Source organism: Phacochoerus africanus, chromosome 2, assembly GCF_016906955.1.
Source record: "Phacochoerus africanus isolate WHEZ1 chromosome 2, ROS_Pafr_v1, whole genome shotgun sequence".
Taxonomy (NCBI): Eukaryota; Metazoa; Chordata; class Mammalia; order Artiodactyla; family Suidae; genus Phacochoerus; species Phacochoerus africanus.
In genome coordinates this window covers 74,281,192-74,305,706 of record NC_062545.1, presented here as the reverse complement: position 1 = coordinate 74,305,706, position 24,515 = coordinate 74,281,192, and the positions used below count along the sequence as shown (strand labels likewise).

Below are 24,515 nucleotides of genomic sequence, written 5' to 3'. Positions count from 1 at the left end.
ATTGAAATGCTCTGCTTGTTACATATTATACTCTTTACTGGGATCTGTTTTTGCACTCTATTTTATACAGTGCCAAACCACACTCTTGTTTACAGTAGCTTTATAGTGAGTTTTTTTTTTTTTTGTCTTTTTGCTATTTCTATTTCTTGGGCCGCTCCCGCGGCATATGGAGGTTCCCAGGCTAGGGGTCCAATCGGAGCTGTAGCCACAGGCCTACACCAGAGCCACAGCAACGCGGGATCCGAGCCGCGTCTGCAACCTACACCACAGCTCACGGCAACGCCGGATCGTTAACCCACTGAGCAAGGGCAGGGACCGAACCCGCAACCTCATGGTTCCTAGTTGGATTCGTTAACCGCTGCGCCACAACGGGAACTCCTATAGTGAGTTTTAACATTTGGTAAAGCAAATCCCACCTTAACTTTTTTCACTTTCATAATCTTCTTGGTTAATCTCCAACATGTGAACTTAAAAATCTTGTCCATGTACCCAAGGCAGAGAGGAGGGTAAAACCAACCACAGTGGGATTCTGATTGTATTTGCATTATCAATTTTAGATGAAATGATATTTTTCTAATATTAAGTCTTCCTATCATGGAACATGGAATCTTTTTAATATAGATTTTGGTTTACATCCTTTAATAAAATTTCATAGTTTTGTTCCTATAAATCCTGTGCTTTCCTTCCTATGATTGTTTCGTTTTTATTTTGACTTTTGGTCATTGTGAATAGGATATTTTTTCCATTTCCAGTCTAACTAGACAATACCTAGACAGAGGAAAATTATAAATTAAGTTCTTTACTTTCATTCAGCCACTAAATTCTCTCGTTAATTCTAGTAGCTTATTCTTTATGGATATTTCTGGGAATATAATCAGATCTCCTGAAAAATAATTGTTTTCCTGATGTTTATCCTGGGAAGCTCTCCTCTCTCTCTCCCTCTCTCTTTTTTTTGACCACACCCAAAGCATGAAGACGTTCCCATGCCACAGACTGAACCTGAGCCACCACAGAGACAAAGGCCAGGATCCTAAACCAGCTGAGCCAGTGGGTAAGTCCTGAGGAGCTCTTCTCTAGCTGTTTGACTGTGTTGCTACCTTCTATGGCTGCTTCCCCACTGCAGGCGAGTGTTACTGCTGCCCAAGGCTGCTCTGAGTGGCCTCCAGGGAATGAGATAGAAGAAAAGCCAAATGATTGCTTTGTTCTAGTGTCACAGATGACAACACAATAGGGTGGTTCCTGGTCTCTTAGATTTTAAATACTCCAATTCAAAGAGTCATTTATACACATTTCTTGAGCTCACTGCTGTAGTCAGAACAGTCAAGTGTCTATTTGGTCTCAGGCCAGCGATCGAACCAGCAACCTCATGCTTCCTAGTGGCATTTGTTAACCACTGCGCCATGAAGGGAACCCCTGGGTCACTCTTTATCTATCACATTATCCACCTTTCTTTACTGCAGCAATCATATTGGCAGTTATATTATTTGTTGGTTTATTTATTATCTGTTTCCCCAAGAGAAACCATACGTTTGACAATTAACCTCATGAGCTCAGGGAATTTCAATACCTTCTCCATCTTTTTACCTCCAGTATCAAAGTGGAAAACACAGAGTTCCCATTGTGGTGCAGTGGAAACGAATCCAACTAGGAACCATGAGGTTGCAGGTTTGATCCCTGGCCTCGCTCAGTGGGTTAAGGATCTGGCATTGCCGTGAGCTGTGTTTTAGATCACAGACAGAGCTTGGATCCAGCGCTGCTGTGCCTTCGGCGCAGGCCAACCCCTAACCTGGGACCCTTCATATGCCGCAGGTGTGGCCCTAAAAAGGCCAAAAAAAAAAGTGGAAAACACCGAGTTGGCCTTCAATAAATATTTATTGAATGAATGAATGTAGAGTTTTCTTGAAAATAATCTACGTGTTCTTTTTTTTTTTTTTTTGGCTTTTTAGGGCTGCACCCTCCGCATATGGAGGTTCCCAGGCTAGGGGTCGAATCGGAGCTGTAGCCGGCCTACACCACAGCCATAGCAACGCGGGATCCGAGCCGTGTCTGCGACCTACACCACAGCTCACGGCAACGCCGGATCCTTTAACCCACTTAGCAAGGCCAGGGACCGAACCTACAACCTCATGGTTCCTAGTCGGATTCGTTAACCACTGAGCCACAACGGGAACTCCTCATTTTTTTTTTAATACCAACTGTACTTAGTGTTATTAAGAAGGGCTGCTAATGATTCAGACAACTTTTCAGCTTAAGGGACAGATCAGATTATTTAAAGAGAATGGGTTTTCTGAATCTAACATAAAACACACACACACACAAAGAGCTGTGATACAATAACATCAAGGGCCATAACTCCCCAGGCAGGGCAGGAATAGACATCTATCCTTCTACCTCAATGCTCAAAGTCTGCATTTATTGGCAATCAACTATGATCTACTTAATTGTCTTTTTTTCATTTCTGATAAAGGTTTATCTGAGTTCCACTTCAAATGCTGTACCGATGTTTTATCACCTTTAAAAAAAAAAGCTACTGGAGTTCCCATAGTGGCTCAGGGGTTAACAAATCTGACTAGCATCCATGAGGATGCAGGTTCCATCCCTAGCCTGGCTGAGTGGATTAAGGATCTCAAGCCGTGCCATGAGCTGTGGTGTAGGCCAGCAGCTACAGCTCCAATTCCACCTCTCCATGTGCTGCAGGTGCGGCCCTAAAAAAAGCAAAAACGCAACAAAACAAAAAGTTACTTAAATTTTGTAACTGAAGGGGTAAAGCTGCAGATCACTCAAACATCAGAAATTCAAGGCAGGCTTCGGCCCATATACTACCTGTTAATTTTAGCCCATCGGTCTCCCAAAACGGTTTGACCGTTGGATATGACGTCGTTAAGTTGTTCCCACCTTCAATTTACCAAACCAGACACGTGTCCAGTGAGACTCCAAGTTGATATCAAAATCATCATTTGAGGCATATGTTCAAGGTTATCTAGAAAAGCATTTTCAGTGGTTTATGGTGAGACAGTGGATATGTCGGAATTGAGTTAGCATAGGCAGTTCTGTTCCACTTGCAGGCAAATCTCTTCCATCTCGTTGTTTAACTTTTCTGGCAGCTACCAAGGCCTCCAAGATCGTTTCCGGTGTTCTTCTCACCGTTCCAGGTCTAGGCGGACACATAAAGACAGGAAGCGCCCGCCCCCGCACTCCGGTCCTGGGTCCCACAGCACCTCGGACGCAGCCCAGTAGCGGCGCGCTCGCCCGGTGCATTGTGGGCGCTGTAGTCTGGCCGGAATCTGTTCGCGCCTACAAGACCCGTGACTCTCCTTCTCCGCCGCCGAGCTCGCCGTTCCCCTCCGTGGCTTCCGCTGGGCCTCCCGGGCTCGGGGCGCAGCGTTCCGTCGGGTGGGTTGTTTCCTGCTTGGGCTCAAGAGGCAGCAGCCAGAGCGGCGCGGGGAGGAGCTTCGCGCGCAAGGGTGAACGCCCGCTCTACGTGCTCGTTCGCCTTGCGACCGCTGCGCGCGAGTCCGGTGTCCCCGCGGCGGGCAGCAGAGGCGGCGTCGGTGGATCGCGGAGGGGGCGGAGGGAGTCCGCGGCGGCGGCGGCTGCAGCAGCGAAATGGCGGAGACCGTGGCGGACACCCGGCGGCTGATCACCAAGCCGCAGAACCTGAATGACGCTTACGGGCCTCCCAGCAACTTCCTCGAGATCGATGTGAGCAATCCGCAGACAGTGGGGGTCGGCCGGGGCCGCTTTACCACCTACGAAATCAGGGTCAAGGTGAGGCCATCTTTCCCCCCTACAGAGAGACCCCTCCCATAGTTCCCTGGTGCTCCTAGTCTTCCCTGGAGCGCGTCTCCCTAGCGGCCTTGGCTGTAGAGTCCGGGGCCGCTGGCTGACATGGTAGGGCAGTTCTGTCCACGGGCGGGGTCGGGGGCGAGGGCCCCTCTTCGTGTTGGGCTGGCTTGGGAGTTGCTGAGTGACCTGAGCCCTTTGCTGGCACTTGAGGACGGTACGCGAAGAGGGCGTGGGTTGAACGCCGCTTGCCCCTCAGGCAGCTGATCTCGGAATGACATTTGAGTTGGAAAGGGCTAGATCTTTCGAGAACACAGCTCTTCTTTGGGAAGGGAGCTAAATGTGACTGAGAAAGGGGATTTGCTCAAAGTTGAAGCCTTTCCAGTTTTCTTTTCCTGGACACTTTTCTCCGAGGTGGCCAAGCCTAGCTGATTGCTTGAGGCCCTTCCCGAGCTACCAAACTCACCTCGTTTGTACGCTTCCCTGAACAGAACCTCAGGGGAGTTTACAAAAGCCTCTGACAAATGTGGTAGGGCTGAGCCGGGCGAGAACTGCAATTGGAAATGATCGGCCCTAGCTTTCTGGGTCACTGTCTGTTAAAGGCTGAGAAGTGAGGAATGTTGCCTTCCTCACAAAACTACAACTGCTTTAAGAAAAGCTTGTTCGTTTAGGGATCTTGCTCTCTTAATTTAGAGATTTGCACTTCACTGAATGAAGGAATCAGTTGAAGTAGAAACACATTCATAATTTCATAATTAAAATTTGTTGGCAGTAAGTAATTCAGATGATTTGAAAGATGGTAATTGAGAATATTGCTTCACTTTCACTCTACAGTTCAGGATTAAAGAAGTTACTCATGTATGGAAGTATCTTTAAAAATTGGTTACATAAAACGAATCCAGCTGTTAATGAACAACAAATTATTAAAAATTAAGCATAAGAATTTGGCTTTAGAGCAATCACAATATACATAACAAGTTACTATTAACATTTAAGTGGAGTGGTTCCTCTAACTTGAAATTTTTTTGTGGGGTAAAATATACACAAAATTTACCATCTTAACCATTTTTAACTGTACAGTTTAGTAGCGTTCAGTTTATTCACTGCCGTGAAACCTACACACTTTAAAAATGATTTACTTACCATGTAGTATTGTTTTAAAAATGTAATAATCATCAAACTTTAAGATATCAAACTAGCAAGTTAATGTTCGAAACCATCCTTGTCTCCCTACTAAATGTGTAAACTGTAAGCCACAGTCTGTTATAGCAAAACTGCATATAGGGAAGTACATTATCATGTAAACCTAATGAAAAAGTGAGGCACTTTTTAAAAAAACTTGGAATGGTTTTGGATTGTCTTAGATATTATGGCATATTGTTCACTTTTAAAAAGAACTTCCTCTTTTACCCTTATTCACAGCATCTTTTCCTTTATTTCTTGTGCTAAAATAGAACTTGGTATTCCTGTTTCTAAACTTCCAAAGCTAGTACTTCCTGTCACCAGCTGAAGTGGAATCTCCTGTCTATACTTCCTCCATCTATAACTTTGTGTTTATCTTGCTGGATGCATTATGTTAAATGGACTCTAGTGTGATAACTTAATTCTTTTAAAAAATTCGTCTGATATTTTATTACCAAATAGCTGATGTGACACTTAAAAATAAATTGTGTTCATAGTGTGATCTTTTGTATTTTGAAGAAAATAATCCTTTTCAAGAGTGATGATTGAGCTATGGAATTAATAAAGTATACACCTACACTGGTTTGTTAAATTATATATACACCAATTTGTTGTATGTTAATGACTATTAAGTCCTAAGTGCATGTGCTCTCTGAGAAAATGTAATTGAGTTCCTAAGGTTTACGAAATGCCATTGGGTTTCTCCTAAGGATGTAATTTGTTGTCTTAAAACACAGGACACCAAATAGGACTTATTTTATCGGTATGTGATTTTTGAGAGTAATTAAGGTAGAATTGCAAGTGAGATGAATAGGTAAGTCATTTTCTAAACTGTTCCTGCTCTCCCTAGCCCCTACTGCCAGCCTTTTGCTGTTGAATTTGACAGGCAAACCCTTTTATGTTCCAAAGTTTGGGCCCTTAAACTATCTACGGTTACTTTCTAATTCTAGTCTTGAGAAAAGTGTTCCACTTTGTAGGATCTGATTGAAATTACTCTAATTCACAGAGTAATTTTATCTGAATGGTAGCACTTTAGAATGGAAGTTTCCCAATCTCCATTTATCTTTTGGTTTAAGGGTAGTATTTAAGACTATTAGGATCACTTGATTAGTATCTCTGGGCTTTTGAAAATAATTGGTACAGTGTTAATGTTTTTTAAAATTGTTCTAATGGGTAGGTATAGCAGAGAGCACCATAAGTGATTAAAGGTTTTGGAAAGCTCAGGGTCTACAATTATTTTGGCATATTAAAAAGAAGGCCAAAGGGGAAATTCATTGTTTATGAAGTTTATGCTGTAATGTAACTTCAATTTTCTGGAAATTTTGAGTTCTGTTGTACCTAGAGACAATTGCTATGAACAGGAATGAAGTTAAGGATCTTTCTTGAGCTCTAAGAATAGGTTTTTCATTTTTTAGCAGAGTAAGGTACAAAATCTAAGTTCCACTTCCCCTCTGTAAAATAGGTATGTAAAATAGTACAGTTAGTCCTCTGTGTCTGCTGGTTCCTCATAAGAGGATTCAACCGACCACAGGTCTAAAATGGTCAAAATAAAATTCCAGAAAGTTCCAAAAAGCAAAACTTGAATTCGCTGCACACCAGCAACTATTTATATGTAACATTTACATTGTATATTGTGTATTATAAGTAACCTAGAGATGATTTAAAATATAAGGAAGGATGTGCGTAGGTTATATGCAAATGCTAAACCATTTTATATAAGGGACTTGAGCATCTGCAGATTTTAATATGGGGGTGTGTGTCCTGGAACCAAATCCCCCTGCAGATACCGAGGGATGACTGTACCTACCTCATAGGACTAAATGACATAATGCACATAAATCTCTTTAGCGCAGTGATTGGTACTTAATAAGCACTCTAAAGTTACCTCTTTTTTTTCTTTTCTTTCTTTTTTTTTTTTTAAGGGCTGCACCCGTGGCATATGGAAGTTCCCAGGCTAGGTGGAATTGGAGCTACAGCTGCCGGCATACGCCAAGGCCACAGCCACGCCAAAACAAAGCTGAGTCTGTGACCTGCACCACAGCTGACAACAACGCCGGATTCTTAACCCACTGAGGGAGTCCAGGGATCGAACCTGTGAACACATGGATCCTAGTCAGATTTGTTTCAGCTGAGCCATGACAGGAACTCCATAGTTGTTAACATTCTGATCAGAAACTGAGAAATAAATAAATTTTTTGGAGTTCCCATTGTGGCTCAGTGGGTTAAGAACCCCACATAGTGTCCCTGAGGTTGCAGGTTCGATACCTTGCCTTGATCAAAGGAACTGGCTTTGCGCAAGCTTCGATGTAGGTTGCAGATGAGGCTTGGATCTGATGTTTCAATGGCTGTGGTGTAGGTGGGCAGCTGTAGCTCGTATTGGCCCCTAGGCTGGAACCTTCCATATATTGCAGGTGCAGCCTTGATAAGAAAAAAACAATTTTTAACTTGTTTTTCAGAATTTATAAGGATGAGTTATTAAAGGCCCAAAATAGTATTTTAGAGAATCAAGGCATTTGGAGCCAAAGGACATCTGCAGAATCTATGTAGTTTTATCAACTGACCATAAGATGATAAACATTTTGGCTGCCAGCTATGGCTGACCTCCAGGATCTCTATCAAGGAAAAGCGTATTGCTAGATTTGAAGAGTCTGTTCTTACCTAACCCATCCCTTAAGCTGAGGGGAGGAAGGCAATGGCAATTAAAAAGTAGCCGTGTTACATTGTGTTAAGGGACTCTGTTTTGTAGTATTCATTTTGACAGATGAGGGAACCAAGGCACAGAAAGTTGTCTCTCACTTAAATTATCTAACTAGTGTCAGAGCCAGGGTTGGATTTGAAGTATTCTGGTCCTGGGTCAGAGTTGATTCACAGCTGCAGTTCATTTAATTGATCAAAAAAAATTTTTTTTTTAATTTTTTTTGTCTTTTTGCCTTTTCTAGGGCTGCTTCCCGCAGCGTATGGAGGTTCCCAGGCTAGGGGTCTTATAGGAGCTGTAGACGCCGGCCTACACCAGAGCCACAGCAACACGGGATCTGAGCTGTGTCTGCAACCTACACCACAGCTCATGGCAACCCCGGATCCTTAACCCACTGAGCAAGGGCAGGGATTGAACCCACAACCTCATGGTTCCTAGTTGGATTCGCTAACCACTGCACCACAACGGGAACTCCTGCAGTTCATTTAATTTAAAACAATGCGTTAAAACCTTTGTTATCTACAGCCTAGTGTGGGGGGCACCCTTAAGTGCCTGAACCTTTAGAAGGAAATCCCAGTGTTGGCAGCCTTGAGACCTAAGATTTGACTCTTTAGTAATCCACAGTAGATAAGATGCACCCAGGAAAAACAAACAGCTGAAAGGAGCTTATTGTTAAATTCTGTGCTATGATGAGATGACCCGAAGAAGAAAACTGTGTGTTGTTGATCAGCTAGAAATGCTTATAAAAGGCAAGCTTTTTTTCCTGTTATGTTAAGGCTGAAAAGTGAAGGAATTTATCACTATATTCAGAGCAAAAAAAAAAAAAAAAAAAAAAGGCAAAGAAAAAAAAACCCTTGAGATTCTCTTTGTTTGTTTTTATGGCTTTTCTAGGGCCACACTCACGGCATATGGAGGTTCCCAGGCTAGGGGTCCAAACAGAGCGGTAGCCACTGGCCTATGCCAGAGCCACAGCAACACAGGATCCAAGCTGCGTCTGCAACCTACACCACAGCTCATGGCAGTGCCAGATCCTTAACCCACTGAGCAAGGTCAGGGATCGAACCCCAAACCTCATGGTTCCTAGTTGGATTCATTAGCCACTGAGCCACAATGGGGAGCTCTGAGATTCTCTTTTAAATGAGTTGAGGTGGGATTTAGGAAATGGTCATTTAAAAAGCACCCTAGCAAGAGCACTTTACTGATGTGTAACAAGAATTATCCTTGGTGGCACCATACTCTCTGTCTCTGAGAAAAGATAGGCTACAGAGAAGTGTGAAAAAAATACCTGAAGAGACAGTGGTTGGTAGCCTTGATGGGATTAAAAAAATTTTTTTTAATTAAAGTGTAGTTGATTTACAATGTTGTGCCAATTTCTGCTGTAATTGATGGAATATTTAGAGGCAAATTCAGGAGGGGGGAGAGAATCAGATCCTTACAGCAGAGGAAAACCAGTGATATTTGCCAAAGATGAATACTATTTTTAGAGGGGAGACAATTTAGATACTAGCTGAGGGCATGCCAACAGCTTAGCTTTGGGGGAAGAAGGGAAGGCATTGACTGTATTCAGCCAAGCCAGATCTTTTTGCCTCTCTTTCCTCATCTCTGTAATCCCTGTATAATAACCATGAAAGTAAGCTAGAAATAAAGAAAAAATATGTATCCACTTATGAAAGAAATCTTTATATTTTATTAATAGTGCCACTCTCTGCTTTTAAAGTGGAAAGTCTATAAGTGCTTAATTTTTAGCTATTTTGGTAATTCCATCAGAGATTTTTTAATCTCCTCACCTTCACAATCATGCTTACAAAAAAAAAATGTTGAACGGTTATTTTTAAATACTTTTATGTTTGTACCATATTATGCTGCTTTCACATAAGCAGAGTCAGCTTTTTTTTTTTTTTTTTTTGGACCTTAGTTAATTGACTTAAAGCTTTCAGCCAAAGTTCTAAAGATTTAACTTAGAACCCAGGATATTGGATAGGGTAGTAAAATGTGAATATTCTGTAATTTGCCAGAAAGCTTGTATCAATTAAGGTACACTTTGGACTGTTCTCACACAGACTTCAAAAATGAGTTTATGAGGACAGGAGGAATAAACACTGTGTTCTCTGCTTTGCCAGTGGCAAAAAAGTGATTGAGATCCGCCCTTCTAGGGTGTGGCTCTAGCAACATTCTGATCTTGTCTCTTAATTCTTTCCTTTGATTACTGATGCCTGAAATTTCAAAGTTGATAGAAAATTCATTTGATTTATAAGCAAGTTGAGCCGCTTGTTAGTTTTGACATTCTTAAATGTGAATTAGTTTTGCTTCCTTCCTGAGAATTGATTTTGGTGAGTAGAGAAAGGAGGTGAGCGTGAAGACATGGCATGTTTGATGGAGGTATCCTGAGGTTGAGGTTGGGTTAGAGGTACAGAAAATAGATGATTAATAACATTTTTTGTTTTTGTTTTGCCTTCTCTGGCTATTTAAAACTATCTAGGCAGTTTTAACTTGGGGCCAGCATTTTAGCTGATGACATTGAATGATGGACTACAGTGTTTGAGACACTCAAATAAGTGAAATCAGTGTCTTTTACCAGAGAATCATAGGAAGACTTGAAATAATTTTTATAAAACTACTTTTTGTGTCTAACAATATTGGAATGGTCATTTTCTAATTCTTAGCTCTCTAGACTTTGATTTTATCAGGGATATAGCATCTCTGTTTGCTTGGCTTTCCTAAAATTGTTTCCACACCTGCACCCTATGGCTTGTTTGCTTTCTGTTTTTTCCCCCATTACTGTCCTTGTGGGATGAGCTTCTTTGTTCTGCAGTGAGTTTGGGAATTCTAATCCATGCAGAAGAGCAAAGGAACCTCAAAGCTCCCTTCCTTGTGTCTAGTTCTCTGTTACCTCCCCTCTTGCCATGACATTGTTGATCATCTTCAAGTGGAAGCAGAAGCAGATAAAAATCTTGTTGTCTAGGCATTCTTTTATATTTCACCAGATCTTTGTTTAAATTTATGTCCAAAGATTTCCCCCATGTTATATAACTGAGAACATTTTTAAGACACGGATGGCTCTAGAGCAGGGATCAGTGAGCTGTGGGCTTCCTTGTTTTTTGTAATGTCTTAATTGGAACACAGCACACCTTTTTATGTTTTGTTTACATATTATTTATGATCACTTTTGTACTGAAAGGGCAGAGTTGAGTAGATTTAGCAGTCTAAAATGTTTACTCTCTTGCCATTTGAGAAAACATTTGCCAATCGCTGGTCTAAATTGTATGTAGCATTGAAGTAATGGAAATCAAAAGCACTTGGAGAATCCTACTTTCAAAATATGGGGCTATGTATGAAAAACACATTCAAGTAGGATGCCAATAGTAAATGATGGAGGAAATGGTAGTTAAGTAAAACACTGCTAGTTAGGTCTTTTTCTTAGACATTTGTTAAATATCAATAGGATCTTAAAACATAACCCTATTCTTGGGTGCTGAATGAAATATTAAATGCCATTCCTTCCTTTTAAAGGTCTAGTTTTTACAAAGACACAATCTAACTTTGTAAATTATTTGATTATATCTACTGTTCATATTTAAGGCCAACTACAAGTATTTTAAGCTTATAAAACTAATTTTCTCTTTTGAAGCCTTTTATAAACTCCTTTGAATAAGTTTTTAAGAAAGTTGATGCTGATAAAACTCTTAGGCAGCTGGTCCAGGATGGTTTAGATTAAGTCAGTAAACCAGTAGCAAAACTGAAGATGCCTGACAAAACTGTAATCTAGCCAGGATTGGGGTTTACATATTTCCAGTTCAGATTAATTTTTTCTTATCTTTTTTTTTTTTCTTTGCTATTTAGGGCTGCCTTCAGGTTATGGAAGTTCCCAGGCTAGGGGCTGAATTGGAGCTACAGCTGCAGGCCTACTCCATAGCCACAGCAATAGGAACACAGGATCCGAGCCATGTCTCATGGCAATGCCAGATCCCCTACCTGCTCAGTGAGGCCAGGGATCGAACCCGCATCCTCATGGATAGTAGTCGGATTCATTTCTACCCAGCCACGACAGGAACTTCCATAATTAATTTTTTATGCCATATTATCATCTAATGTTTTGTGTTCTTACATGGTAACCCTCTGTATTACGGCAATATGCCATTATCAAATAATTAAATTGATGTTTTTGGGTTGTACTATTGATGTGGCTAAGTTTGATGTCTGAGTTGTAGAAAGGAGTTAAGTCAAAAGTTGGGAAACTGTGATACTAGCTCTTAAAATGGAACAGTATAGTAAATTGATAGTTTTTATCTTAGTTTAAAAGGTAAGTTGAAACAAATCATAGAGCTTTTTGTTTAGGTATTAGGATATGATTCTTATCTATAATGTATATATTTGCCCAGTTTTGTTCTATCTAGATTTCTAATCAATTTTTTGCTTTTTTTTAGGGCTGCACCCTGTGGAGGTTCCCAGGCCAGGGGTTAAATTGGAGCTACAGCTCCAGGCCTACGCCACAGCCATAGCAACGCAGGATCCGAGCCACGTCTGTACATCATGGCTCACGGCAACGCCAGATCCTTAACCCACTGAGCAAGGCCAGGGGTTGAACCTGCAACCTCATGGTTCCTAGTTGGATTCATTAGCCACTGAGCCACAACCGGAACTCCTCAGTTTTTTCTTCTAACAAAATTTCTTTTTAGATTTTACTTAACACTTGAGTAGCTCCTGTGGGCCAGTTGTTTTACTGAGTGCTTGGAATGCTAAATTTAATAACACATGGTTGCTACATTTAGCAAGCTCACACTAACCTGAAACAGGACTAGATATTTTCTTTGATCAGTTCTCCCTAAAACTGTCCAATAAATGAACATTTATGAACCTCCTACTATGTGCCACCGTGCTAATGCTTGGCTAACAGCTGAGAATAACATGCTGTGCCCTTAAATGCAAGATGCTTAAAAACTGGAGGTAGGGAGATAGGTCGATTCAATTCAGTTCAGTCTAATTCAGTTCAGGTTAATTTAATGCTACTACTTAGTGAAAATAGTCCTAAATATGCAGTAGGAAGCCACGCCTGCATAAGGGCAGAATGGGCCAGTAGTGTTCTGGGCAGTGAGAGCAGCTGTCTTTTCTGTCCTTCACTGCTAACATCTGATGTCAGTAACCTGCCAGAGTCACACGATATTAACACTGGAATCTGACCACTTTATACCTTGAGACCTCATGTTACTGTCTGGCTCAAACATCTTTCTCTACCTCTTTATATAGTTTAAGTATCTTTTAGACAGTTGCTATGTCTCAGGTGGTATGATAGGCACTTTTTCTATTTTCTTTGATAAAGTTTTAGATATCTGACTCTTCTTTTTTTTTTTTTTTTTGTCTTTTCCAGGGCCGCACCCACGGCATATGGAGGTTCCCAGGCTAGGGGTCTGATCGGAGCTACAGCTGCTGGCCTACACCAGGGCCACAGCAACATGGGATCCGAGCCACTCACGGCAATGCCGGATCCCTAACCCATTGAGCGAGGCCAGGGATCGAACCGTAACCTCATGGTTTCTAGTCGGATTCCTTAACCACTGAGCCACGATGGGAACTCCTCTGACTGCCTCTTCTTAAAAACTATAATGGCTCTTATTTCCAGTTAGAACAGATCATAGAAATAAACAAGGATCATTCTTACCTAACAGTAGTCATTTCCTGGAGTTCCCATCGTGGCTCACTGGTTAACAAACTCGGCTAGCATACATGAGGACACAGGTTTGATCCCTGGCCTCTCTCAGTGGGTTAAGGATCCAGGGTTGCCATGAGCTATGGTGTAGGTCGAAGATTTGGCTGGGATCCTGAGTTGTTGTGGCTGTGGCGTGGGCCAGTGGGATCCTCGACCCCTAGCATGGAATCCTCCGTATGTTTCTGGTGCAGCCCTAAAAAGACACCCCCCCCCCCCCAAAAAAAAAAACAGTAGTCGTTTCCTATTTCAGCCTGATCATGCTTTGTGATAAAGCCATACTTGCTGTTCTCCTCCTAAACTTAACCCTAATTTAACCCTACTGACCTTCCTTTATTCCTTTGTCAAAAGCTCATCCAGGCAGACAGACAGACAGACAGACAGACAGACAGTATAGACTGGTTTTCCCATCAGTTAATATTGTATCAGCCATACATAAACCACCCCAAAACTTAATGACATGAAAGAGTGATTTATTTCCCACCACTTTGTGGGTTGGCTAGGCAGTTTCCTCTGCTGGTTTTTGCCTTTGCTCATCTATGTAGCTGTTTTGAGCTGGAGAGTTAGCATCTCTGACATTTGATAGCATGTCTGGCCATCCTCTGGGGTCCCTCATACTCATCCACATGACCTCTTATTCTCCAATAGGCTAGCCTGGCTTCCTTAGATAGCAATCTTAGAATAGCATTCTAAGAGAATGAAGATAGAAGTTGTTAAAACTTCTTGAGTTTTAGGCTTTGAAACTTGTCACTTGTATCACATTCTGTAGGTCAAAGCAAGTCATAAGACTAGTCTAGATTCAGGATGTGGGGAAATAGACTCATCCTCACAGATGGAAGGAGTTTTGAAGAATTTGTGGTAACATTTATCTACCACAGCTTACTTGTTAGGAATCTCCAAATGCCATAGTTGGTGGTGGCACCTGTGGCTTCGGTGACTGTGGTAGGCAGGATGAGAACTCTCCAAAGATTTCTCCTAATAACTAGAATCTCTGAATATGACAGCTTACATATTTTAACTTTGGAGATATGATTAAATTAAGGTCTTGAGATGAGATTGTCCTGAATTATCTGGGTAGGTTTAGTATAATCACAAGGGTGCTTATAAGCAAAACAGGCAGGAGAGTCATTTGCAAAAGAAGATAAGACAATGGAAAAAAAGATTGGAGTGATCTACTTGCTGACTTTGAAGACGAAAGAAAGAACCTTGAGCTGAAGAATGCAGGCAGCTTCTAGAAGCCAGATAAGACAAGGAAACTAATTCTCCTCTAGATCTCCAGAAGGATTGCAGCCCTAGTGACAGCTCGATTTAGTTCATTGTGACTTATTTTGGACTTAGGACCTCCAAAGCCACAAGATAATAAATTTGTGTTGTTTTAAGCTACTAAGTTTGTGATACTTTGTTACAGTAGCAATAGCAAAACTGGTAAGAATGACATGCCCCTGTCATAAGGTCATTTCCAACAGGAAGAGACACCTTAGATTCACTCTAAGAAAACGAGAATCTATGGGGACTAGGGCTCAGCATGACTCTGAACCTCAGCTTTATCTTTTTTTCACCATCAGAATCTAGCACCATTGGTGCTCATTATCTCTTGTCTTATAGTCTGCCAAGCTGTTTCACCAAAGGCTTAGAAAAATACTTTTTCTCATGGAAAAAGTTGACTGTGTTTCTTAGTTAATAGCCTATAGAGGATTATTTTTCCAAACCACAGAGAGAATTACTAAAAGACTGTCACTTTGGCTACCCAAGTATATGTCAAGATTAGCAATGCTAAATGATTGAGTATAAGTCAGAGACCCACATAGTGTCTGGATACACTTGTTCACCCTTGCTGTTGTGATCTAGTGCCTTTGATGAGAGAGGGCTAACTTTTGAGACAGACGGGTATAAGATTATGAGTTCTAGGTAATGAATACTTTAAGTTATTGCCTCTTGATTGAATTTTTTTCATTTTTAAGGTTTTATTGAAGTATAGTTGATTTACAATGTTGTAAACATTGTACAACAAAGTAATTCAGTTATACACACATCTGTTCTTTTTCAAATTTTTTCCCATATAGATGATCACAGTCTTGATTAAAATTTAACTTAGAAAAGATTTCATAATTTATTGTAAGGCTTTTGACCCTGCATAATTCCAAATAAAGTCTTAAAGCAATGGTTATCTTCCATTCACTGCACACCTTAGAAGAGCACTTTGACTTTTGCAACTTGTGATTCTCAGTCTCAAAGTTTAAAATAAATGTAAGTATTTCAAAGACTAAAATAAATTTAAGCAGTGAATGTATAACTACACAATTTCTTCTGATGTCACATGATTCTTTTATTTCTATTTTGAGAAGAAACCTGCACCTTAACTTGGCAAAGCCATTTAAAATGCGCAAAAGCAGTCTTCTTTTAAAAACACCCACATCCATTTGTGACAATATATTTTAAAAATCTAACTTAAGAAAGGATATGGGAGTTTCCATTGTGGCTCTCAGCAGGTTAAAAACCCAGCGTTCTCTGTGAGGATGCGGATTCCATCCCTGGCCTCCTTCAGTGGGTTAAGGATCTAGCATGCTGCAGACTGTGGCATAGGTCACAGATGCAGCTCAGATCTGGTGTTGCTGTGGCTGTGGCATGGGCTACAGCTGCAGTTCCAATTTGACCCCAGCCTGGGAACTTCTATATGCCACAGGTATGGCTGTAAAAAGGAAAAAAAAAATAGTATGAGGCATATAAAAATGATGTATGGTATCCAGAGCTTCTTAATGAAGAAAGTTCAAGAATGTCAAAGCTAAGGGAGCACGGAAAAAAAGGATTACAGTTATATAGAATCTGATCAGACTTTCATAAAATTAATAAAAACCTTATAGGTTGAAGTAGGCCATCAGTTATGATATAGTTCAGTGGGTTATTTAAAAAGAATATGTTCTGGAGTTCCCGTTGTAGCTCAGTGGTTAAGGAATCTGACTAGGAACCATGAGGTTTCGGGTTTGATCCCTGGCCATGCTCAGTGGGTTAAGGATCTGGTGTTGCTGTGAGCCGTGGCATAGGTCACAGATGCGGCTCAGATCCCGCGTTGCTGTGATTATGGCATAGGCCGCCAGCTACAGCTCCGATTAGACCCCTAGCCTGGGAACCTTGATGTGCTGTGGGTGTGGCCCTAAAAAGACCAAAAAAAAAAAAAAAAAAAGAATATGTTCTTTAATTTGCTTTTCTCTAGAACTTTTGATATTCTTTGTCTAAAACTGCTCTAATACATTATTGTAGCCATTAGCTGTATCGAGCTATTTAAAGTTTTGGTCTCAAACTACCAGTTCCCCTAGAATAGAGATTGACCTGTTAGACTTGACTTCAGTTGACTTAGATATTCAGGACAGCTCATATACGAAGGGATGGAAGCACGTGGAGGTTTTTCTTCTGAGTTTGGTTTGGTTTTGTGTTACCTTTTTGCCCTATCTCACTGTGTTTCTGCCTAGTGGTTACTCAGTCTGGTCAGCGTTAACCCTGTGTCAAATTGCAGGTATGCACTGACTCTACACACACCATTCTTTACTAATTAAGATAGAGAAAATTTCTTAATTCAACCAAAGGTTAGAGACTTATTTTCTTGGTAGGATCATTTTATTAGGAAATTGAGTATCATGTGGTTTGAGACATTTTGGCAGTTTTTGATGTCAGTATTGCTAGAAATTCTGTATTCTGTGCCAGAAATCTGTAGGGACATTGTGTTCTTCTAATTCATAGTTGCTGTTATTACTACTGTTACTTCATACACTTGCCCTGACATTACATTTTGTTTCTTTTGCTCTCCATAAGTCCACGTACAGGGCTCCCTACTCTTACCCTGTCAACAGAAGACCTGACCCATTTTCTTTTTGGGTTTTGACTGATAGGTTTGTCATCGTGCTTTAAGTTTTCCTCTCAAGGAAACTTGACTTCTCTCTCAGTTGATCTAAACATCTGGGACAGTCTTTCCCTACCCAGTGATGATAGAGACGAACTGGAGGCAGACTTTGAGTATTATACTTATTGGGGGGCAGAGAAGGTTGTGGGAGAGGAGCAAAACTGTCCTTGAGTACTTATGTACCATGGACTAACACTCCACAAAGCCTCCACTAGTTTTTTGGTCTTAAACATTAAGTGTAAGAATGTAGTCTAAGAACACTGGAAATTGTAGATGTGAATTCATATTCCAGTTTTGCTCTATCTGCTAATTGAGTGCCCTTGAGCAGTTAACCTCCCCGAACCTTTTGTCCATCCTAAGATCTTTCTGAGAGTTACACGAGAATTAAATAATGTGTGTCATGGAGCTTAAATACTATCCTGTTTATTTAACATTAGCTGCTACTATTTTTATCTGAGAATCAACTCCAGATTTCTATTTCACTGTCAAAAAAGAGAAGTGCTGATTTCAGTAAATGATTAGTTTTCTAACATGAATAACCAGGTCTGCATTTTCCACACAAGCTCTTTGCAGCCAAATGCTCTGCCACTGAGCTCTACCTCCAACCTCCAAGGTTTTCATCATTGGTGTATGCTTAAGGAAAGATCAGAACTCTTAAGAATGCATTACTTATATTCTTATAGAATGTATATATTTTTTCTTTTTATGGCCACACCTATGGCATATGGAAGTTCCTAGGCCAAGGGTTGAATCCAAGCTGTAACTGTGGCTCATGTCACAGCCATGGCAACACCGGATATGAGTTGCCTCTGTGACCTATGCCGAAGCTTGCAGCAGTGCTGGACCCTTAACCCACTGAGCAAGGCCAGGGATCGAACCTGCATCCTCATGGAGACAAGTCAGGTCTTTAACCCACTCACCCACAGCAGGAACTCCTAGAATGTATTATTTTAAACATGGCAGTTTTTTCAGAACTCAATCCATTCCACGAGGCCACCATCACCCTGATACCAAAAGCAGACAAAAATACCACAAAAAAGAAAATACAAGCCAATATCAAGGATGAACATAGAGACAAAAATTCTCAACAAAATATTAGCAAACAAAATCCAACAATACATTAAAAGGATAATACACCATGATCAAGTGGGATTTATCCCAGGGATGCAAGGAGTTTTCAATATCTGCAAATCAGTGTGATAAACCACATTAACACATTGAAAAATGAAAACTTTATAATCACCTTAATAGATGCAGAAAAAGCTATTGATAAAACTCAGCATCCATTTTTGATAAAAACTCTGCAGAAAGTGGACACAGAGGAAGCATACCTTAATGTAGTAAAGGCCATATATCATGAGGCTAACATAATTAATGGTGAAAAGCTGAAAGTGTTTCCTCTAAGACCAGGAAAAGACAAGCATGCCCACTCTCACCACTTTTGTTCAACACAGTTGTGGAAATTTTAGCCAAAGCAATCAGAGAAGAAAAAGAAATCAAAGTTATCCACATGGGAAGGGAAGATGTAAAATTGTCATTATACGCAGATGACATGATACTGTATAGAAAACCATAAAGACTCCATATAAAAAGTACTAGAACTGCTAAATGAATTCAGCAAGGTAGCAGGATACAAGATTAACATACAGAAGTTGGTTGCATTTCTTTACACTGACAAATATCAAAAAGGGTAAATAACAGAATAGTTCCTTTGAAGATCACATCAAAAAAAAAAAAAAACCAAAAAACAACTTAGGAATAAACCTGACCAAGGAGGTGAAAGACTTACATGCTAGAACTATAAAACATTAACAGGAAATTGAAGATGATTCAAAGAAATGGAAAGACAGCCCATGCTCTTCGATTGGAAGTTTTTGTTTTTTTGCTTTTTAGGACTGCATCCATGGCATATGGAAGTTCCCTGACTAGGGGTCAAATCATAGCTGTAGCTGCCAGCCTATGCCACAGCCACAGCAACAACAACAGCAACAATGAATCTGAGCTGTGTCTGCAACTTACATCACAGTTCACGGCACTGCCAGATCCTTAATCCACTGAGCAAGGCCAGGGATTGAACCCAAGTCCTGATGGATACTAGTTGGGCTCATTACCCTTGAGCCACAATAGGAACTTCCTGAAAGCGTTAATATTTTTATAATGGCCATACTACTCAAAGCAAACTGCAGATTTAATGTTATCCCTGTCAAATTACCCATGACATTTTTCACAGAATTAGAATAATGCAAAAATTTGTATGAAACCATAAAAGACCTAGAATTGCCACAGTGATCCTGAGGAAAAAGAACAAAGCTGGAGGCATAGCCTTTCCAGACTTCAGTACTACAAAGCTACAGTAATCAGAACAGAGTGGTATTGACACAAAAACAGACATATAGATAAATGAAACAAATAGCTCAGAAATAAACACAAAGGAGGCAAGAATACACAATGGAGGAGTTCTGTCGTGGTGCAGCACAAACAAATCCGACTAGGAACCATGAGGTTGCAGGTTCAATACCTGGCCTTGCTCAGTGGGTTAAGAATGTTGCTCAGTGGGCTGTAGATGTGGCTCGGATCCTGCATTGCTGTGGCTCTGGTGTAGGGCAGCAGCCTTATTTCTGATTCAACCCTTAGCCTGGGAATCTCCATATGCCGAGAGTGCTGCCCTAAAAATTAAAAAAAAAAAAAAGGAGTACACAATGGAAAAAAGAGAGTCTCTTCAGCAAGCAATACTGGGGAAGATGGACAGCTACATGTAAATGAAGTTAGAACACACTATACACAAAAATAAGCTCAAAATGGCTTAAAGACAAACTAAACATAAGACATGACACCATAAAACTCCTAGAAAAGAGCATAGGCAAGACGTTCTCTGACATATACCATACAAATGTTTTCTTAGGTCAGTCTCCCAAAGCAATAGAAGTAAAAGGAAAAACTGGAGCTCCCGTCATGGCTCAGCAGTTAACGAATCTGACTAGCATCCATAAGGACACAGGTTCGATCCCTGGCCTCGCTTAGTGGATTAAGGATCCTGCATTGCTGTAGCAGTGGTGTAGGCCAGCAGCTATAGCTCTGATTCGTCCCCTAGCCTGGGAACTTCCATATGCCACAAGTGGGGCCCTAAAAAGGCCAAAAAAAAAAAAAAAGAAAATGAACAAATGGGACCTAATCAGACTTAAAAGCTTTGGCACAATAAAGGATACCATAAACAAAGATAACCTACAGAATGGGAGGAAATATTTACAAACATTGTGACTGACAAGGGCTTTATTTCCAAAATACACTCGAAGCTCTTACAACTCAATAACAAAAAAACAACCCAGTCAGAAAATGGGCAACAATAGATATTTCTCCAATGAAGAAATGCAGATGGCCAATAGGCACATGAAAAGATACTCAACATCACTATTTATCAGAGAGATGCACATCACAGCCACAACTGTCAGAATGGCCACCACCAGAAAGTCTACAAATAAATGCTGGAGAGGGTGTGGAGAAAAGGGAACCCTTATACACTGTTGGTGGAAATGTAAATCGGTGCAGCCGCTGTGGAGAACAGCATGGAAGTTCCTCAAGAAACTAAAAATAGAGTTACCCTGTGACCCAACAGTTGCACTTCTGGGCATATATAATGCAAAAGGATATATGCACCCCTATGTTCATAGCAGCACTGTTTACAATAACCAAGGCATGAAGGCAACCTAAATGTCCATCAACAGATGAACTGATAAAGAAGGTGTGGTATATATACACCATGGAATACTCAGCCCTAAAAAGAATGCAGTAATGTTATTTGCAACAGCATGAATGGACTGACCTAGAGAGTATCATACTAAGCGAAGTAAGAGAAAGACAAATGTCATATCACTCGTGGGATCTAAAATATGACATAAATGAACTAATTTATGAAACAGAAATAGATTTAGAGACATAGAGAACAGACTTAAGGTTGCCAAGGAGGAGTGGGGAAGGGATAGATTAGGAGTTTGGGATTAGCAGATGCAAACTATTGTGTATAGAATGGACAGCAAAGTCCTGTTGTGTAGCACAGGGAACTATATTTAATATACTATAATAAACCATAATGGAAAACAACATATATATGTATAACTGAATCACTTTGTTGTTGACCAGAAACTAACACAACATTGTGAATCAATTATACTTCAATTTAAAAATAAAAAATAATGAAGTAGTAGTTCCTTGGTGACTCAGCAGGTTAAGGATCTGGCATTTTCACTGCTGTGACTCTGGTTTGATCCCTGGTCCAGGAACCTAGGCATTCTGTGGGCACAGCCAGAAATAAAGTAAAAATTATCTTAAAATTACCAGTTTCTTTAAGTCAGAGGTCTGGGCATGGCTTTGCTGGGCTCTTTACTCAGGTCTCACAATCCATGGGTTTGCTGAGGTTTTGTTCTCATCTGAGGCTTGGGATTCTTTTCAGGCTCACATAATTGTTGGGAGAATTCATTTTCTTGGCAGGTTTTAGAATTTATAGTAGCCTTCATCTTCAAGACTATTTACAATGTCTCTTTGATCTTAGAGGAACTAAAGCTCTCTTTTTAGGGACTCACCTGGTTTAAGTCAAACCCCCTCCCAAAAATGTCCCTTTTGATGAACTCAAAGTCAAAATGATTAGAGACATTGATTCTATCTGCAGAATTTCTTCACCTTTGCCATATTATGTCACCTAATCATGGAAATGACCTCTGCACACGCAGGGGGAGGTGTGTACATCAGGGCATAGGGATGAGAGGCGGGTACATGTCAGAATTCTGTCTACCACACTAGGTTCAGAATTTGTTGGTTTTCTTTCAGCATTCTGAATATTCCACTGTTTCCTGGTCTCCGTTGTATGGGGGAGGGAGGGAGTCAGTTGTTAATCTTATCTGGGGGCATGTATGAAAAGTCATTTTTCTCCTGCTACTTTCAAATTTTTCTGCTTGCCCAACATTTTGATATGATGTATAAGGCCTCTTTATGTTTCTCTTTCTTGGAATTCATTGAGCTTCTTGGATGTGCCAACTAGAGATTTTAGTCAAGTGTTCAGCCATTATTTACTCTTTCTTTGTCTCATTGTGAGACTCCCATTTCACTTGTGTTGGTATGCATGGTGGAGTCTCACAGGTCTCTGAGATGGTTTTTTTTTTTTTTTTTAATGTTCTTCAGAGTGGAAAATTTTGTTGATCTATCTTCACATTTGTTGATTCTTTTGTCTGCCAGCTCAAATATGCCATAGAGCCCCTCTTCTGAATTTTTCACTTCAGCTATTGTACATTTCAATTTCAGTTTGGTTCTTCTTTATAATCTCTTTTTGTTGAGATTCTCTATTCATTGAGTAATTGTCACCATACTTGGAATTCTGAAAGTATGGTTTCCTTTGGTTCTTTGAACATACTTACGATAGCTGCTTTGAAATCCTTGTAGGCTTAGTCCAGCAACTGAACTCCTCAAAGACAGTTTCTGTTGACTTTTTTTTACCCCCATGTGGGTTACACTTTCTTGGTTTTTTGCATGTTTTATAAATTTTTGTTAAACCAGGCATTTTAGATAATATATTATAGAGACTGTTGAATGAGATCACCTCTTACCCCTTCCCCCAGAGGAGCTCTGTTACTGTATTTTTATTTTACTAAGGACTTGCCTGCAGTACGTTTTTCTTGTTTTGTTGCTGTTTGTTTGATTTGTTTTGTTTTTGCTTTTTCAGGGCCGCCATGACATATGGAGGTTTTCCCAGGCTCAGGGTTGAATCAGAGCTACAGCTGCTGGCCTACACCACAGCCACAGTGTCTGTGACCTACACCACAGCTCATGGCAACGCTGGATCCTTAACCCCCTGAGCGAGACCAGGGATTGAACACACAACCTCATGGTTTCTAGGCGGATTCGTTTCTGCTGCATCACAACGGGAACTCCTGTTGTTTGTTTTTAGCCTGGCTTCCTAGGAGGTCACTCTGGGATCAGAACAGCTTAGTGGTCAGCCAGTAACTGACTGGTCAGAGGTTGTGCCTAAACACCTTGAATCCTTTTGCTAGTGGATTTGTATATAGGTTGGGGAATGAATTCAAAGTATAGGCAGGTTATAAGTTTGTTTCAGCTTTTACTTTGTGCCAGGTCTTCTCATGTCCATCTCTGTTCTGTATCTGTGAAAGACCTTATATTCAGTCACAAATGTGTAGATAATCAGGGTCCTCGCTAGTCTTTTCTGAGCTTGCATACAGCTTTGTATGAGCACACAGCCTTTCAGACCACCAGGGATCCATGGGATCTTATCAAGGCCTGTCATTGCTGTGCCCCTGCAAAATTTCTGGCAGGTCTGCTGGTTTGTTTCTTGCCTCAGTCAGTTTTGTAACTGACTTGGGCTACTGCCATTTTGGCATTCCCCAGTTGTTCACCATCAAGATCACCATTTTTTTCAACAACACCCATGTGTATGAACTTTTCTACATTTGACTCCCAGTTAGTTATCTCCCTCTAACAGCATGGTGCTGGTTTTCAGTTTGCCTCACATTGGTAGAACTATCATTATTGAGCTGGTGGGGTAAAACACCACAGATTTCCACTGTTCTTACGTGACATTAATAGTTTTTCCTGAATAAATTATTATTATTTTTTTTTGTCTTTTTGCCATTTCTTGGGCCGCTCCCGCGGCATATGGGATGTTCCCAGGCTAGGGGTCCAGTCGGAGCTGTAGCCGCCGGCCTACGCCAGAGCCACAGCAACGCGGGATCCGAGCCGCGTCTGCGACCTACACCACAGCTCACGGCAACGCCGGATCCTTAACCCACTGAGCAAGGGCGAGGATTGATTGAACCCACAACCTCATGGTTCCTAGTCAGATTCGTTAACCAATGCGCCACAACGGGAACTCCCTGAATAAATGCTTTTTGATTTATGTCTTCACCCAATTTCCAGAGTCCTGATAGGTTTTTTGTTTGTTTGCTTTGCCTTTTTTTTTTTTGTCCTTTTAGGGCCGCACCCGCAGCATATGGAGTTCCCAGGCTAGGGGTCGAATCCCAGCTGTAGCTGCCAGCCTATGCCATAGCCACAGCCACGCCAGATCCAAGCTGTGTCTGTGACCTACACCACAGCTCACAGCAATGTCAGATCCTTAACCCACTGAGCAAGACCAGGGATTGAACCTGCGTTCTCATGGATGCTACTAGTCATATTCATTTTTGCTGAGCCACTAAGGGAACTCTGCAATAGGGTTGTTTTAACATGGTTTTTTGTTTTGAGCCTCCCCATGTCATAAG

The 24,515-nt window shown here is 40.9% G+C and overlaps 1 protein-coding gene across 1 annotated transcript in view; it reads left to right on the top strand.

The window, feature by feature from the left end:
• The first annotated feature begins 3,284 nt into the window (after window positions 1-3,284).
• Window positions 3,285-24,515, top strand: part of SNX3 (sorting nexin 3) — a 43,049-nt gene continuing 21,818 nt past the window's right edge. Inside the window, exon 1 of the mRNA XM_047762191.1 lies at window positions 3,285-3,768. Coding sequence (XP_047618147.1) covers window positions 3,607-3,768 — 162 coding nt within the window. The 5' untranslated portion in view covers window positions 3,285-3,606. The remainder of the gene's footprint in view (window positions 3,769-24,515) is intronic.